The 15,669-nt window shown below is 43.7% G+C and overlaps 1 protein-coding gene across 1 annotated transcript in view; it reads left to right on the top strand.

The window, feature by feature from the left end:
- The window catches only part of grm7 (glutamate metabotropic receptor 7), a 358,641-nt gene that overhangs the window by 245,199 nt on the left and 97,773 nt on the right, over positions 1 to 15,669 (top strand). Inside the window, exon 7 of the mRNA XM_045705724.2 lies at positions 2,141 to 2,280. Coding sequence (XP_045561680.1) covers positions 2,141 to 2,280 — 140 coding nt within the window. The remainder of the gene's footprint in view (positions 1 to 2,140; positions 2,281 to 15,669) is intronic.

Raw genomic sequence — 15,669 nt, 5'->3', positions numbered from 1 at the left:
ATATGAAGATGTGGTGGTGCTGTGTAGATTACTGTAATATGAAGATGTGGTGGTAGTGTAGGTTACTGTAATATGAAGATGTGGTGGTAGTGTAGACTACTGTAATATGAAGATGTGGTGGTGCTGTGTAGATTACTCTAATATGAAGATGTGGTGGTGCTGTGTAGATTACTGTAATATGAAGATGTGGTGGTGCTGTGTAGATTACTGTAATATTAAGATGTGGTGGTAGTGTAGACTACTGTAAAATTAAGATGTGGTGGTGGGGTGTAGGTTACTGTAATGTGAAGATGTGGTGGTGCTGTGTAGATTACTGTAATATTAAGATGTGGTGGTAGTGTAGACTACTGTAAAATTAAGATGTGGTGGTGGGGTGTAGATTACTGTAATGTGAAGCAGTTCCTGTGTTTTTGAGGAACCTCTTTAGTTGTAGACACTGTTGTTGTAGTGTTTATCAGCTCCTGTAGGTGTTTCACAGGCTCTGTTGTGCAGTTGTTCACTAATCAGTGTTGTGGAGTTGTTCACTAATCAGTGTTGTGGAGTTGTTCACTAATCCGTGTTGTGGAGTTGTTCACTAATCAGTGTTGTGGAGTTGTTCACTAATCAGTGTTGTGGAGTTGTTCACTAATCAGTGTTGTGGAGTTGTTCACTAATCAGTGTTGTGGAGTTGTTCACTAATCAGTGTTGTGGAGTTGTTCACTAATCAGTTTTCTGGGGTTGGAGAAAAAGCTGTAGTTGTTAGACTGTTGGTGTGTTAACTGCAGCCCTGTATAGGACAGACTGTTGGTGTGTTTACTGCAGCCCTGTATAGGACAGACTGTTGGTGTGTTTACTGCAGCCCTGTATAGGACAGACTGTTGGTGTGTTTACTGCAGCCCTGTATAGGACAGACTGTTGGTGTGTTTACTGCAGCCCTGTATAGGACAGACTGTTGGTGTGTTTACTGCAGCCCTGTATAGGACAGACTGTTGGTGTGTTTACTGCATCCCTGTATAGGAGGAGACTGTTGGTGTGTTTACTGCATCCCTGTATAGGAGGAGACTGTTGATGTGTTTACTGCAGCCCTGTGATCCTAGCTGCCAGAGGCTACATAGTAATAATGCTACAACAGGAAACAGAAGCAGCACAAACCTGGACGACTCCCTCGCACACACGCACACACGCACACACACACACACACACACACACACACACACACACACACACACACACACACACACACACACACACACACACACACACCGGAAAACTATCAGGGCGTACCAGCTCAGTTCATATCCCTGTGTGAGGCAGAGATCTGCACTATCTGGGCGTACCAGCTCAGTTCATAACCCTGTCCTGAGGCAGAGACCTGCACAGGCTTTACCAGGTAGTTCACACTCCTGTCCTGAGGTTGTACGCTGATTCAATATAGAGCTGAAGGAGTTCTTTGCTGCATGGGGATAGACGAGATTAAGAGCAACAAACAACGCTTGGGTTTTAGGGTTTTGGGATTCTAGTAATAAAGAGAACAGAAGAAATAAACCTCCTGGTGCAGGCAGGCAGGCAGGCAGACAGACAGACAGACAGACAGACAGACAGACAGACAGACAGACAGACAGACAGACAGACAGACAGACAGACAGACAGACAGACAGACAGACAGACAGACAGACAGACAGACAGACAGACAGACAGACAGACAGACAGACAGACAGACAGATAGATAGATAGATAGATAGATAGATAGATAGATAGATAGATAGATAGATAGATAGATAGATAGATAGATAGATAGATAGATAGATAGATAGATAGATAGATAGATAGATAGATAGATAGATAGATAGATAGATAGATAGATAGATAGATAGATAGATAGATAGATAGATAGATAGATAGATAGATAGATAGATAGATAGATAGATAGATAGATAGATAGATAGATAGATTTATTTGACCAACCATTTGACTAAAATGCCTTCACCAGGGGGTGGACTTGGTGTGGAAAGACAAGAGACAAACACATATTAACATTGTGCATCACATTGTGACACACATTGAGCCTTTCCTCTTGCCAATAACTCTCTATTTTTCCTTCAGCTTGGCTCTTCGGCCTATTATGACCAACACAATGTTTGTGATGTCATTCCCGATACAGGAAGTGCAGGGACGTCTGTGACGTTCAACAAGAACGGAGACGCACCGGGACGTTATGATCTGTTCCAGTACCAGATGGACAACAACAGCTCCCCGGGATACAAGAACATTGGACAGTGGATGGAAACGCTACAGCTCAACGTGAGTACTAGATGTATTGTAAGTTATGGTGTGTGTGTGTATGTGTGTGTGTGTGTGTGTGTGTGTGTGTGTGTGTGTGTGTGTGTGTGTGTGTGTGTGTGTGTGTGTGTGTGTGTGTGTGTGTGTGTGTGTGTGTGTGTGTGTGTGTGTGTGTGTGTGTGTTTAAAATGTACTGTATTTTCATCATGTATTGATCAGGGATGCATGTGGTCAATTCCATTTCAATTCAAGTCGATTCAGAAAGTGAACCAAATTCCAAATAGGAATTTCAGTGTACTTCCAGAATTGACAGGAAATGAAAAGGAATAGCCCCTGGTGTTTAAATACAACCACATGACTGTTAGTCCTGTTGGATAGAAGCATCTGCTAAATGGCAGTACTATATTGTTAACTGTGTGCACGTGTGTGTGTGTGTGTGTGTGTGTGTGTGTGTGTGTGTGTGTGTGTGTGTGTGTGTGTGTGTGTGTGTGTGTGTGTGTGTGTGTGTGTGTGTGTGTGTGTGTGTGCGCGTGTGCGTGTAATTGGGGTGATATGAACCCCACGCCTAACCATAATCCCATGAGGTAATCCTTGTGATGCAAGAATAACGTTTGGGTTTAGAAGCCTTAGACAAGGCTACGAGTGTGTGTGTGTGTGTGTGTGTGTGTGTGTGTGTGTGTGTGTGTGTGTGTGTGTGTGTGTGTGTGTGTGCGTGCGAGCGTGCATGCGTGTGAGCGAGTGTTTTCGTGGATTCATCTGCAGTTGCATACATTATCATGTGAGTATACCTGAACCACAGTAAACCAATAGATTTTAAAGACTCCTGCTATCTAAAAGGACATCGACATGTGAACCTTACAGACTGTGTTGTCTCTCTATTAGTGGATAGACGGTATACATCTGTAATGATTGTCACAGTAGCAGGTGAAACAGCCTTAGTAGTCAACACCAGTCATGAATTCATTAACCACAATACCCACCTACCTCTGCTCCTAATTTATTAACCACAACACCCACCTGCCCCTAATCCTAATTCATTAACCACAGCACCCACCTGCCCCTAATCCTAATTCATTAACCACAGCACCCACCTGCCCCTAATCCTAATTTATTAACCACAACACCCACCTGCCCCTAATCCTAATTCATTAACCACAGCACCCACCTGCCTCTAATCCTAATTCATTAACCACAGCACCCACCTGCCCCTAATCCTAATTCATTAACCACAACACCCACCTGCCCCTAATCCTAATTCATTAACCACAGCACCCACCTGCCCCTAATCCTAATTTATTAACCACAGCACCCACCTGCCCCTAATCCTAATTCATTAACCACAGCACCCACCTGCCCCTAATCCTAATTTATTAACCACAGCACCCACCTGCCTCTAAATCTGTTTCGTTAACCACAGCACCCACCTGCCCCTAATCCTAATTCATTAACCACAGCACCCACCTGCCTCTAAATCTGTTTCGTTAACCACAGCACCCACCTGCCTCAGCTCCTGTTTCTCATTCAGAACCATTGCTGTTTCCCTGTCCCCTTTGTGGAGCACTGCTGTTGACCATGACCGATAGGGCATAGAGTACCAGCGTGCTATTTGGGATACAGCCCACGTCTCTTCTCTGGTCTGTGCTGCTTCCCGGCAGCAGTAAATGATTCACCTCCACTCTCCACAGTAAGACAGATGTATCATATTCCAGTATTCCAGCCTTAAAATGGGTTCATCACACCGTCCTCTGTTTGTTATTGGAGCTGTACTCTCGGGCCACTATAGGCATGGCTCTGGTCTACGTGGTTCCCTATTCCCTACGTAGTGCACTTCTTTTGACCAGGCCTCATCGCTCTGCGCTATAAAGTTAATAAGTTACCATTTGGTATGAAACCTATGACGAGTCTGCAGATTAGGCCCGTTTGCCGTATCGGCTCAGGATTGTTTGGCCCAGTTAATAATAGCGAGAGACAATTAGAAGTCATGTCTGAATAATCGCTTCTTTGAAGAGAGACAGTAACCTTTGATTGAACTATACATTACACATTCATGTATAGGACACAAATCATGCCTCAGGGGAGATGCGCTCATTATAACTGTATAATGTAGCGACATTAACCCAACACCTAGTGACCTCATCAAGAGATTTTGACCTGTTGGTGTAGCCGTTAAGTTGTTGGTTTGACTGTCAATGGACACGGGTTTGAATCCCCGTTGGGGCTACACGCGACTTCAATATATAAATTACTGTATAGCTAGCGCCTAGCCTAGTGCTGACATACATCCTTCTGTTCTGTTTTCTCACAGGATATGTCCCAAAATGGCACCCTATTCCCTATTTATTGCACTACTTAAGACCAAAGCCCTATGCACCCTGGTCAAAAGTAGTGCACTACATAAGGAATAGGGTGCTATTTTATGATGCATCCCCACATCTTACAGACTGGTTGGTTTCCTCAGGACAACCCTTCAGCCTTAGTGGGATGGGAAAACATGTACGCTGTGGGAATGTTGCATGCAAATAGATCTATGTAGATTATACATGAAATGTTGATCATTTTGTTCTCGTATTTGTTCATGTATGTATTGATTATCTAAATACACACAGGATTTGTATGTTAAGTCGCTTGGTATTATAATGTTAACACGGCTACAGATGTCACATCGGGGCTAGTTTTTGAGTCAGTATTGGTATTAATGTACACAGATCTTTAACTGTGGGGTATCTGGAAAGTCTTGATTTCGATAATAAATGGTTTATAGATGTTCAACAAAAATGTCGTCTCAGTGTCTTGAATAACAATCAAAAACCATACAGTTTATGATTCTTTTCCCAGATGAAATTAGCCCCCAGTTTTCATGAATGATTTCTCCTTCTCGTGACATCTACTATAATCCTCTCAGTCGGAGGCTATATTAGCCCTCATTTTCAACATTATTGTTAAGATTAATTCCATTTTACATTTATGTTCCCATACCAACACATGTATTATAGCCCCAGCAGTGGATTCTTTGCCTTTCTGTCCCCCAATCGATTCGACATGCTTTGTGGAATTCCATGTATACGGCTTAGTTCATCATGTTGTCCAGAAACTCGGAGGGGGGGGGGGGGGACACGATGACTCTGTAGCTGAGTCACAAATGGCATGTAGCCTAGTGGTTAGATCGTTGAGACAGTAACCCAAAGGTTGCTGGATCGAATCTGTAGTTCTTCCCCTGAGCAAGGCAGTTAACCCACTGTTCCCTGTGCACTGCAGATGTGGATGTTGATTAAGGCAGCCCCCCCCCCCCCCCCCCCCCCCCCCGCACCTCTCTCATTCAGAGGGGTTGGGTTAAATGTTGAAGACACATTTCAGTTGATGGCATTCAGTTGTACAGCTGACTAGATATCCCCCTTTTGACCAAATCCCTATGGTGCACTAAATAGGGAATAGGGAGAGATTTAGAACCAACCATGTCTCTGTTATGATAAAGCCTCTCTCCCCGGTCTCCCCCGGACACGACGGCTGAGTCACAGATGACTCCAGCTCAGACTCCAAAGATTGCCCCTCAGCTCCCCATGAAAATGTCATATCCAGTGTGGGGGAATAGGCTGGAGGGCTCAATGAATGAAACACTTGTACAGGGGGTGTTTGGGATTATGTGACTGCCATATAAAGACGAGTAAAGACACGAAGTCAAATTAAGTCCCTTTAGTTTGTCCTTTTGAGCTACTTTCAATCAGGGCTGGATGTTTACTGGATGTCGAGGTAGGGTTCTACAGCATGTCCACTGGATGTCGAGGTAGGGTTCTACAGCATGTCTACTGGATTTCGAGGAAGGGTTCTACTGCATGTCTACTGGATGTCTACTGGATTTCGAGGTAGGGTTCTACAGCATGTCTACTGGATTTCGAGGTAGGGTTCTACTGCATGTCTACTGGATGTCTACTGGATTTCGAGGTAGGGTTCTACTGCATGTCTACTGGATGTTTACTGGATTTCGAGGTAGGGTTCTACTGCATGTCTACTGGATGTCTACTGGATGTCGAGGTAGGGTTCTACTGGATGTCTACTGGATGTCGAGGTAGGGTTCTACTGCATGTCCACTGGATGTTGAGGTAGGGTTCTACCGCATGTCTACTGGATGTCGAGGTAGGGTTCTACTGGATGTCGAGGTAGGGTTCTACTGCATGTCCACTGGATGTTGAGGTAGGGTTCTACTGCATGTCTACTGGATGTCGAGGTAGGGTTCTACTGCATGTCCACTGGATGTCAAGGCAGGGTTCCACTGCATATCTACTGGATGTCGAGGTAGGGTTCCACTGGATGCCAAGGTAGGGTTCTACTGCATGTCTACTGGATGTCAAGGCAGGGTTCCACAGCATATCTACCGGATGTCGAGGTAGGGTTCCACTGCATGTCTACTGGATGTCGAGGTAGGGTTCTACTGGATGTTGAGATAGGGTTCTAATGGACATCTACTGGATGTCGAGGTAGGGTTCCACTGCATGTCTATCGGATGTCGAGGTAGGGTTCTACTGCATGTCTACTGGATGTTGAGGTAGGGTTCTACTGGATGTTGAGGTAGGGTTTTACTAGATGTTGAGGTAGGTTTCTACTGGATGTTGAGGTAGGGTTCTACTGGATGTCTACTTCATGTCAAGGTAGGGTTATACTGGATGTCAAGGTAGTGTTTTACTGAATGTCTACTGGATGTCGTGTTAGGGTTCTACTAGATGTCTACTGGATGTTGAGGTAGGGTTCTACTGAATGTCTACTGGATGTTGAGGTAGGGTTCTACTGCTTGTCTACTGGATGTTGAGGTATGGTTCTACTGCATGTCTACTGGATGTCGAGGTAGGGTTCTACCGCATGTCTACTGGATGTTGAGGTAGGGTTCTACTGGATGTTGAGATATGGTTCAACTAGATGTTGAGGTAGGGTTCTACTGGATGTCGAGGTAGGGTTCCACTGGATGTCTACTGGATGTCGAGGTAGGGTTCTACTGGATGTCTACTGGATGTCTAGGTAGGGTTCTACTGAATGTCTACTGGATGTTGAGGTAGGGTTCTACTGCTTGTCTACTGGATGTTGAGGTAGGGTTCTACTGCATGTCTACTGGATGTCGAGGTAGGGTTCTACTGAATGCCCACTGGATGTTGAGGTAAGGTTCTACTGCATGTCTACTGGATGTCGAGGTAGGGTTCTACCGCATGTCTACTAGATGTTGAGGTAGGGTTCTACTGGATGTTGAGGTAGGGTTCTACTGGATGTCAAGGTAGTGTTCTACTGAATGTCTACTGGATGCCGTGTTATGGTTCTGCTGGGTGTCTACTGGATGTCAAGGTAGGGTTCTACTGCATGTCAACTGGATGTCGAGGTAGTATTCTACTGGATGTCTACTGGATGTCGAGGTAGTATTCTACTGGATGTCTACTGGATGTCGAGGTAGGGTTCTACTGCATGTCTACTTGATGTCGAGGTAGGGTTCTACTGCATGTCTACTGGATGTCGAGGTAGGGTTCTTCTGCATTTCTACTGGATGTCGAGGTAGGGTTCTACTGAATGTCTACTGGATGTTGAGGTAGGGTTCTACTGGATTTTGAGGTAGGGTTCTACGGCATTTCTACGGCATGTTGAGGTTGGGTTCTACTGGATGTCTACTGGATGTCGAGGTAGGGTTCTACTGCATGTCTACTGGATGTCGAGGTAGGGTTCTACTGCATGTCTACTGAATGTCGAAGTAGGGTTCTACTGGATGTCTACTCGATGTTGCGGTAGGGTTCTACTGCATGTCTACTGGATGTTGAGGTAGGGATCTACTGCATGTCTACTGGATGTTGAGGTAGGGATCTACTGCATGTCTACTGGATGTTGAGGTAAGGTTCTACTGCATGTCTACTGGATGTTGAGGTAGGGTTCTACTGAATGTCTACTGGACGTCGAGGTAAGGTTCTACTGAATGTCGAGATAGGGTTTTACTGCATGTCTGCTGGATGTCAAGGTAGGGTTCTCCTGGATGTTGAGGTACGGTTCTACTGCATGTCCACCGGATATCGAGGTAGGGTTCTACTGGATGTCGAGGTAGGGTTCCACTGCATGTTTACTGGATGTTGAGGTAGGGTTCCACTGGATGTAATAGAAGGGTTAGACTGCATGTCTACTGGATGTCGAGGTAGGGTTCTACTGAATGTCTACTGGATGTTGAGGTAGAGTTCTACTGCTTGTCTACTGGATGTCAAGGTAGGGTTCTACTGAATGTCTACTGGATGTTGAGGTAGGGTTCTACTGCATGTCTACTGGATGTTGAGGTAGGGTTCTACTGGATGTTGAGGTAGGGTTCTACTAGATGTTGAGGTAGGGTTCTACTGGATGTTGAGGTAGAGTTCTACTGGATGTCTACTGGATGTTGAGGTAGGGTTCTACTTGATGTCTACTGGATGTTGAGGTAGGGTTCTACTGGATTTCTACTGTATGTTGAGGTAGGGTTCTACTGGATGTCTACTGGATGTTGTGTTAGGGGTCTACTGCAGAGTTAACTGTTGGAGATCATTCTACATATAGAAAAATGCATTATTATCTCAACTGTTGCTTTATCCATTTTGAATGCACACTTACAAGCAATCTACAGAGAGAGAGAGAGAAAGAGAGAGAATGTTTGTGAGAGCAAAAGAGAGAAATAGTGAGTGAGAAAGAGAGCTAGAGAAAGGAGAAAGTGAGTGAAAGACAAAAACAGAGCGAGAGCTCTTTTCTCTCTGTGATCATTCAACAGTGAAGTAGCTATATCTCCATTCCTCTGCTTTGTGTGGTTGGTTGTGATGGAAACAGTGAAACTCTTCAAAAATGCATGAATGCAGTGGTTTAGATGCATGATTACAGGCTTCATCAGAAAAAACAGCTCTGTGTCCCAAATGGCACCCTATTCCCTATAAAGGACCCATGGGGTTCTGGTCAAAAGTAGTGCACTTCATAGGGAATAGGGTGCCATTTGGTACACAGCCTCAGCGGCAGCAGGTAGAAATAGAGATGGAAGCAGAGAGGGGAAGCTGTAACTGTAATGCAGTTCAGTTCTTAATGTTTCATGCAGATCCAGCCATTAATAATGAATGGAAGTTACACAATCTTCATTTTCCTGGCCTTAAATTAGCATTTTCTTCAAAATGTGTTTTGGAGCTTTTAAGAAATGATGGCTGCCTAACGTATCTCTGGTTTAAATATGCCTTGGCTTACACCAACAAGTCACTCGCTCACACACAATGTGCTTTTTTTTATTTAGAGCAACTCTCATCGAATCAAACTCAATGCTCTGCCAAGCAATGATACAATGTTCTCTTCAATATTGAGTGATAACTTGATGATCTCTGATGCTTCTATACCTCTTCAGATCTCTTCAGACCAGTCTGTCATGTTTAAAGAAGCTAAAGAGAAATGATCACCTCTGTTGCTTATTAAACAGTAATGATATTTTACCTTGATCTCACCAATGGGGATTTCTCATAACAAGTCTTCAGATTCAGGTTCAGTCCCAAATTGTACCCTATTCCCTATGGGACTCTGGGACTCTGGTCTAAAGTTGTGCACTATGTAGGGAATAGGGTGTGATTTGGGACGTAATCTCAGATGAGTGATGATTAGTCTGATGGGGGTTTGTTAAAGGCCAGAGGAGACCCTTGGGACACAGGGCTTCTGAATAAAGCAGCAAGTTAGAAATATAAATATACTGTCTTTACCTACAGTAGGGCTGGAGAATTTACTGTTCTGGTGTTGGTCTGGTTTGGAGTATTTACTGTTCTGGTGTTGGTCTGGTCTGGAGTATTTACTGTTCTGGTGTTGGTCTGGTCTGGTCTGTTGTTCATCTGGTCTGGTGTTGGTCTGGTCTGTTGTTCGTCTGGTCTGGTGTTTGTCTGGTCAGGAGTATTTACTGTTCTGTTGTTGGTCTGGTCTGGTCTGTTGTTGGTCTGGTCTGGTGTTGGTCTGGTCTGGTCTGTTGTTGTTCTGGTCTGGTGTTGGTCTGGTCTGGTCTGGTGTTGGTCTGGTCTGTTGTTGTTCTGGTCTGGTGTTGGTCTGGTCTGGTCTGGTGTTGGTCTGGTCTGGTGTTGGTCTGGTCTGGTCTGTTGTTAGCCTGGTCTGGTCTGGTCTGGTGTTGGTCTGGTCTGGTGTTGGTCTGGTCTGGTCTGTTGTTAGCCTGGTCTAGTCTGGTCTGGTGTTGGTCTGGTCTGGTGTTGGTCTGGTGTTGGTCTGGTCTAGTGTTGGTCTGGTCTGGTGTTTGTCTGGTCTAGTCTGGTGTTGGTCTGGTCTGGTCTGGTGTTGGTCTGGTCTGGTGTTGGTCTGGTCTGTTCTGGTGTTGGTCTGTTGTTGGTCTGTTCTAGTCTGGTGTTGGTCTGGTCTAGTCTGGTGTTGGTCTGGTCTGGTGTTGGTCTGGTCTGGTGTTGGTCTGTTCTAGTCTGGTGTTGGTCTGGTCTAGTCTGGTGTTGGTCTGGTCTAGTCTGGTGTTGGTCTGGTTTGTTGTTGGTCTGGTGTTGGTCTAGTCTGGTGTTGGTGTGGTCTGGTGTTGGTCTGTTCTGGTCTGGTCTGTTGTTGATCTAGTCTGGTCCATAGGTAAACACCTTGCACTATCTATCTATTTTACCTGTCTGCATCACTTCTCTCTTCATTCAGTTGAAAGCTTGTAACGCAACTCCCGTAGTTTGGTAGCTATTAGAAACCTTCCACCTTACCACTCCACACATTCTTGCATACTTTGTGGTACACAATAAGAGTTGTTTGTTCGAGAATTGTTTGGTCACGCCTTCAGCAATATTTCCCCCCTTTTGCTGTTTTCATGTTGTGTTGTGTTATGTTGTTTGCATCACAGCTAGCCTCAGGAACTGAACAGAGTTAGATCACTTATTTTGGCTTGGCTGTTGTGTATTTTTCCCCTTGATACAAAAACATGATATGCGATTAGCCAGTAATTTGGCTTTCAGTCGAATTCATTCAACTTCTAAATGCAACTGAACAATGGGTGTTTAATTTCTCACCTGTTGAGAAAAACACCTTTAATTTCATACTTTACATTCTCATCTGGAATGTGGCTTACCCACGGTCTTTTGTCTTTGTGTTTTCAAAAACAGAATAATTGAACCACTGGAGTTTCAAAGAGAAGTTTGGGAGGAAAATAACTTCAGGCTATGCATATTGAGTAACCAGCTCAGTGGCCTTGTGGTTAGAGTGTCTGCACTAAGATTGCAAGGATGGGAGTGTGATTCCTGGCTGAGTAATACCAAAGACTGTAAAAATGGGACCTGATGCGTCTCTACTTGGCACTCAGCATTACGGCGATTATGGATAAGACCCTGTGATGGAGTAGCGTCCTATCCAAAGCTTGTACTTGTACACAATGCTACAGAAACAGGAAGTATGCTCCTGTGAGCCATTCCAGCTTGTACAAGCTTATATTGAGTAAATATGCATGCACCATGTCCCACAGACCTAATACTCAAAGCAGGATTCTCTATAACACAATGTACTCTTCCACTAATGTAATCCCATGTCCTATCATCTGAGATCTACAGAAGAAGTTTGGGAATAGGAACTAGTAGCTGTTCCGTCAGCAGATTCCGCTGAACCTCCTCTTCCTCCTGATTTTAATTCATTCATTTCACATCTCACGACGAAGTGGAGGCGTACAACAGAAGACGAAAAAAAAATCCCCCATTTTTATATTAGTTATAGTTTACCACGGTCTACTTAACACGGTGTCCTCTTGTTTAAATACAGGAGTAAAGGAAGAACAAGGAAGAACTCAAGGCCCCAACAAATATGTATCCTGTTCCGTAGCCATAGCAACAGGGTTTGTTTATAATCTCATTAGGTTTTCCACTGTGGTGTCTTTTATGATGTGCACTAGGATGACACTCACCATACATTCCCAAACATTCAAAACTACCTACACACACCATACCTACTGTATCAGTCAACCCCTAACAGTAATGATAATAGTTTATTACATTTGTCATGAGCTTTTCATTATACAAGAATAATCTCCAAGTGCATGAAATAAAAGATAAACTAGAAAAACTCTTTTTTTTTTTAAAGTATGTGAGGAAGGGTACGTACCGGATTGAGATCAGTCTGGAGGCCTCCTTTAAAAAGCTCCATCGGTCTGAACAGCCCTGAGATTGTCAGGAAGGGAGTTCCAAAGGCATGCTTTGTGGGATGTAAAGACACGGTCACCCCATTGTACAGAGCCTGGTCCTGGAGGTATTACACTCGGTACACTCACCATGGTTCCAAGTTCATTCATAAAGTAGCTAGTCTGAACACACTATGGCTCGTAGCGGATGAAGAACTTCTAAGGAAAACTAAGGCCGCCTACCACATTAACCACAGATCTAAAGTCCCACAACAGAGACCCACTGGCAAAGGTAAAAGAAAATATACACAATATTTTTGTTAGCAACACGAAGCAGGTTGAATACAAGGGTTAGTGCATCTTGTCCAAGTGTATCAAATTCTAGCAATAAAACTGAACCTCATGAGAATAGTTCCAACCAGTCCGGAGGTGGTTTGATAAAACCACATAACCTGAGACCTGAACACCGATATTCATTGTGGAGAAAAAATATGCTCAAAGCTACTTCCTTCCTTATAACACATAACCCCTTTACCTTCTAATACGTGTATTTTCTTACCAGCAATGATTTCACTGATAACTGATTTTTGTGGAGGTCTGTACTTGTTTTAAGTGGTTGTCTGACCTATACCTTAGTTAAATACTGTAACTGTAAGTCACTCTGACATATTCCATAGTTAAATACAGTGGCTGTAAGTCTCTCTGACCTATACCTTAGTTAAATTCAGTGGCTATAAGTCTCTCTGACCTATACCTTAGTTAAATTCAGTGACTGTAAGTTGCTCTGAATAAGACCGTATGCTAAATATAATTTAAATGTCAGAACATTAAAACATGAAGCCCATTGCACTAAAATGTACAGACAGTTCGAGCAGAGAGTTGATTTACATGTAAATGTGTTTGTTGGTGTAATCTTGGCTGTGAGGAAGGGAGAGAGTGAGAGAGAGAGAGAGAGGGGAAGAGAGGAAGAGGAAGAGAGAGAGAGAGAAAGAGGAAGAGAGAGAGAGATAGAGAGAGAAAAAGAGAGCGAGGAAGAGAGAGAGGAAGAGAGAGAGAGAGGGGGGGAAGAGAGAGAGGAAGAGAGCGAGAGAGAGAGATATAGAGAATAAATAGTGGTGCCCTAAAGTTGTGATAAGCCCAGTCATTCTGGACAAAGGCCAACAACTGTTTATTCTAAATTTCACTGTAGTGCCTAGAAATATGGTGACATTGATAAAGTAGTCAAATGTTTAGTATCAAACAACTTTTCCAGCACTATCATGTCGTCAAATTTACTTTAGACAGATGAAAATGTTGTCATTAGCTAGCAAAGTTTGTCAAAAATAGATAGCAATGTTAACAATAGCTAGGTAAATCTGGTGGCCTCCTCTCAATCTCAACTAGCTAGCCTACGTTATGCTGCATCTAAAGTACATTTGGCGACATCAAAATTATGACAAAATGTTGTCCTACTATTCATTGGCCTCCTTTTGAATGGCATTGTATTTCCAAGCCACTGTAATGCACTTTCAATGAACTCTTCATCAGCGCTCATTGATGATGCATTGAGTAGAATGCTCAGTTGGGCATGAGTACATAACGAACGTTCAAAACAATATTGTGATGAAACCCATGAATCCCTTAGTTAAATGACTTATACCTTAGTTAAATACAATGACTGTAAGTCACTCTGACTTATACCTTAGTTAAATACAGTGACTGTAAGTCACTCTGACCTATTCATGGACTGCACCGACGTCATTCGGTCACGTCATACCATTGTTATGAGCATTCTCATCCCGGGTTGGCCGCCACATTGATGTCTGAAATCGAGTCTAGCTAGGTAGTCGCAATGGCTCACCTCAACTCGGAGGAAAAAAATAAGATACTTAAACTGGGGCGGCAGGTAGCCTAGTGGTTAGTGCGTTGTGCCAGTAACCAAAAGGTTTCTGGATTGAATCCCCCGAGCTGACAAGCTAAAGAAAAATCTGTCATTCTGCCCCTGAACAAGGTAGTTAACCCACTGTTCCCCAGTAGGCAGTCATGGTAAATAAGAATTTGTTTGTAACTGACTTGCCTAGATACATAAACTAGATCTACTTGGGTAAAGGTGACTCTTATAGTGTTTCCACCAACTTGTTTAAGCTACATGCCTGTGATTAGGGAAATCTTTCTGTCCTATAAATGTTTACAGGATATGTACGTATATAAGGTAGACCTAGATGTAATTATCAGGAAATGTCAAATTTGGCAGTAGTTTTAAACATGTAGGGTAGAGCACCGTAAGGATCGCATCCCCCAAATACAGACCGTTTTTCAACAAAGTCAAAGTGACAAGTGACGCTAGCTAAGTGACAGGTTTCATTGTTACAGGTAAATCATTGACAAAGCCTGAATGTGACCCCAACACATTCTTGGCTTACTGTACAACAGGATGGAACTGTGCTGATGGCACATTGTACATGCAAAGCTGGCCTTGGAGGGGCATGTTCCCATGCTGCTGCCTTGATGTATGCAGTAATGGCAGCTGTGGATCTGAGCAATGGGCAGGCATGCACTGACAGGCCATGTGAGTGGGGCCAGCCGAGTGTGGAGGCCGTTAAGAAGGTGCAGTGTCCTGAACTCAGCAGGATGTCCTTCGGAAGAAAGAAAGCCTGCTCTTCTCTCCCATCCAACTCTACCCTCAAACCATCAGATTAGGAACTCCACTTGCCTGCACTACTGCCAAGCCTTTACCAGAGCAAAATGCTTCAGTGGGATTTGTCCAAGCTGAGAACGCAGAGAGATTCAATCAGCTCCGTTTAACAGGAGAACAGGTATGTGGAATAGACAGGACAGGAATAGGTATGTGGAATACACAGGACAGGAATAGGTATGTGGAATACACAGGACAGGAATAGGTATGTGGAATACACAGGACAGGAATAGGTATGTGGAATACACAGGACAGGAATAGGAATGTGGAATACACAGGACAGGAATAGGTATGTGGAATACACAGGACAGGAGTAGGTATGTGGAATACACAGGACAGGAATAGGTATGTGGAATACACAAGACAGGAATAGGTATGTGAAATACATAGGAATGTGGAATACACAAGTATGTGAAATACGCAGGACAGGGATAGTCAATTATAAAAGATGCGCACTGTGTTTCCTCCAAACACAAATACTTTAAATCAACGTTTTTATCAACGTTAAACCCATTGTAAGGTTGTATTCTGAGTTCACTATCTTTTAAAGAATCCTTGCATGTCTTGCTTCCCAGTGTTTGATGATAGAGGAGGAGACTAGGAATCAGGCAAAGAGTAGGGTGTGATCTGACCAATTGGCAGG

This window comes from Salmo salar, chromosome 22, assembly GCF_965601325.2.
Source record: "Salmo salar chromosome 22, fSalSal1, whole genome shotgun sequence".
Taxonomy (NCBI): domain Eukaryota; kingdom Metazoa; phylum Chordata; class Actinopteri; order Salmoniformes; family Salmonidae; genus Salmo; species Salmo salar.
This window is presented reverse-complemented; position numbering and strand designations above follow the sequence as displayed.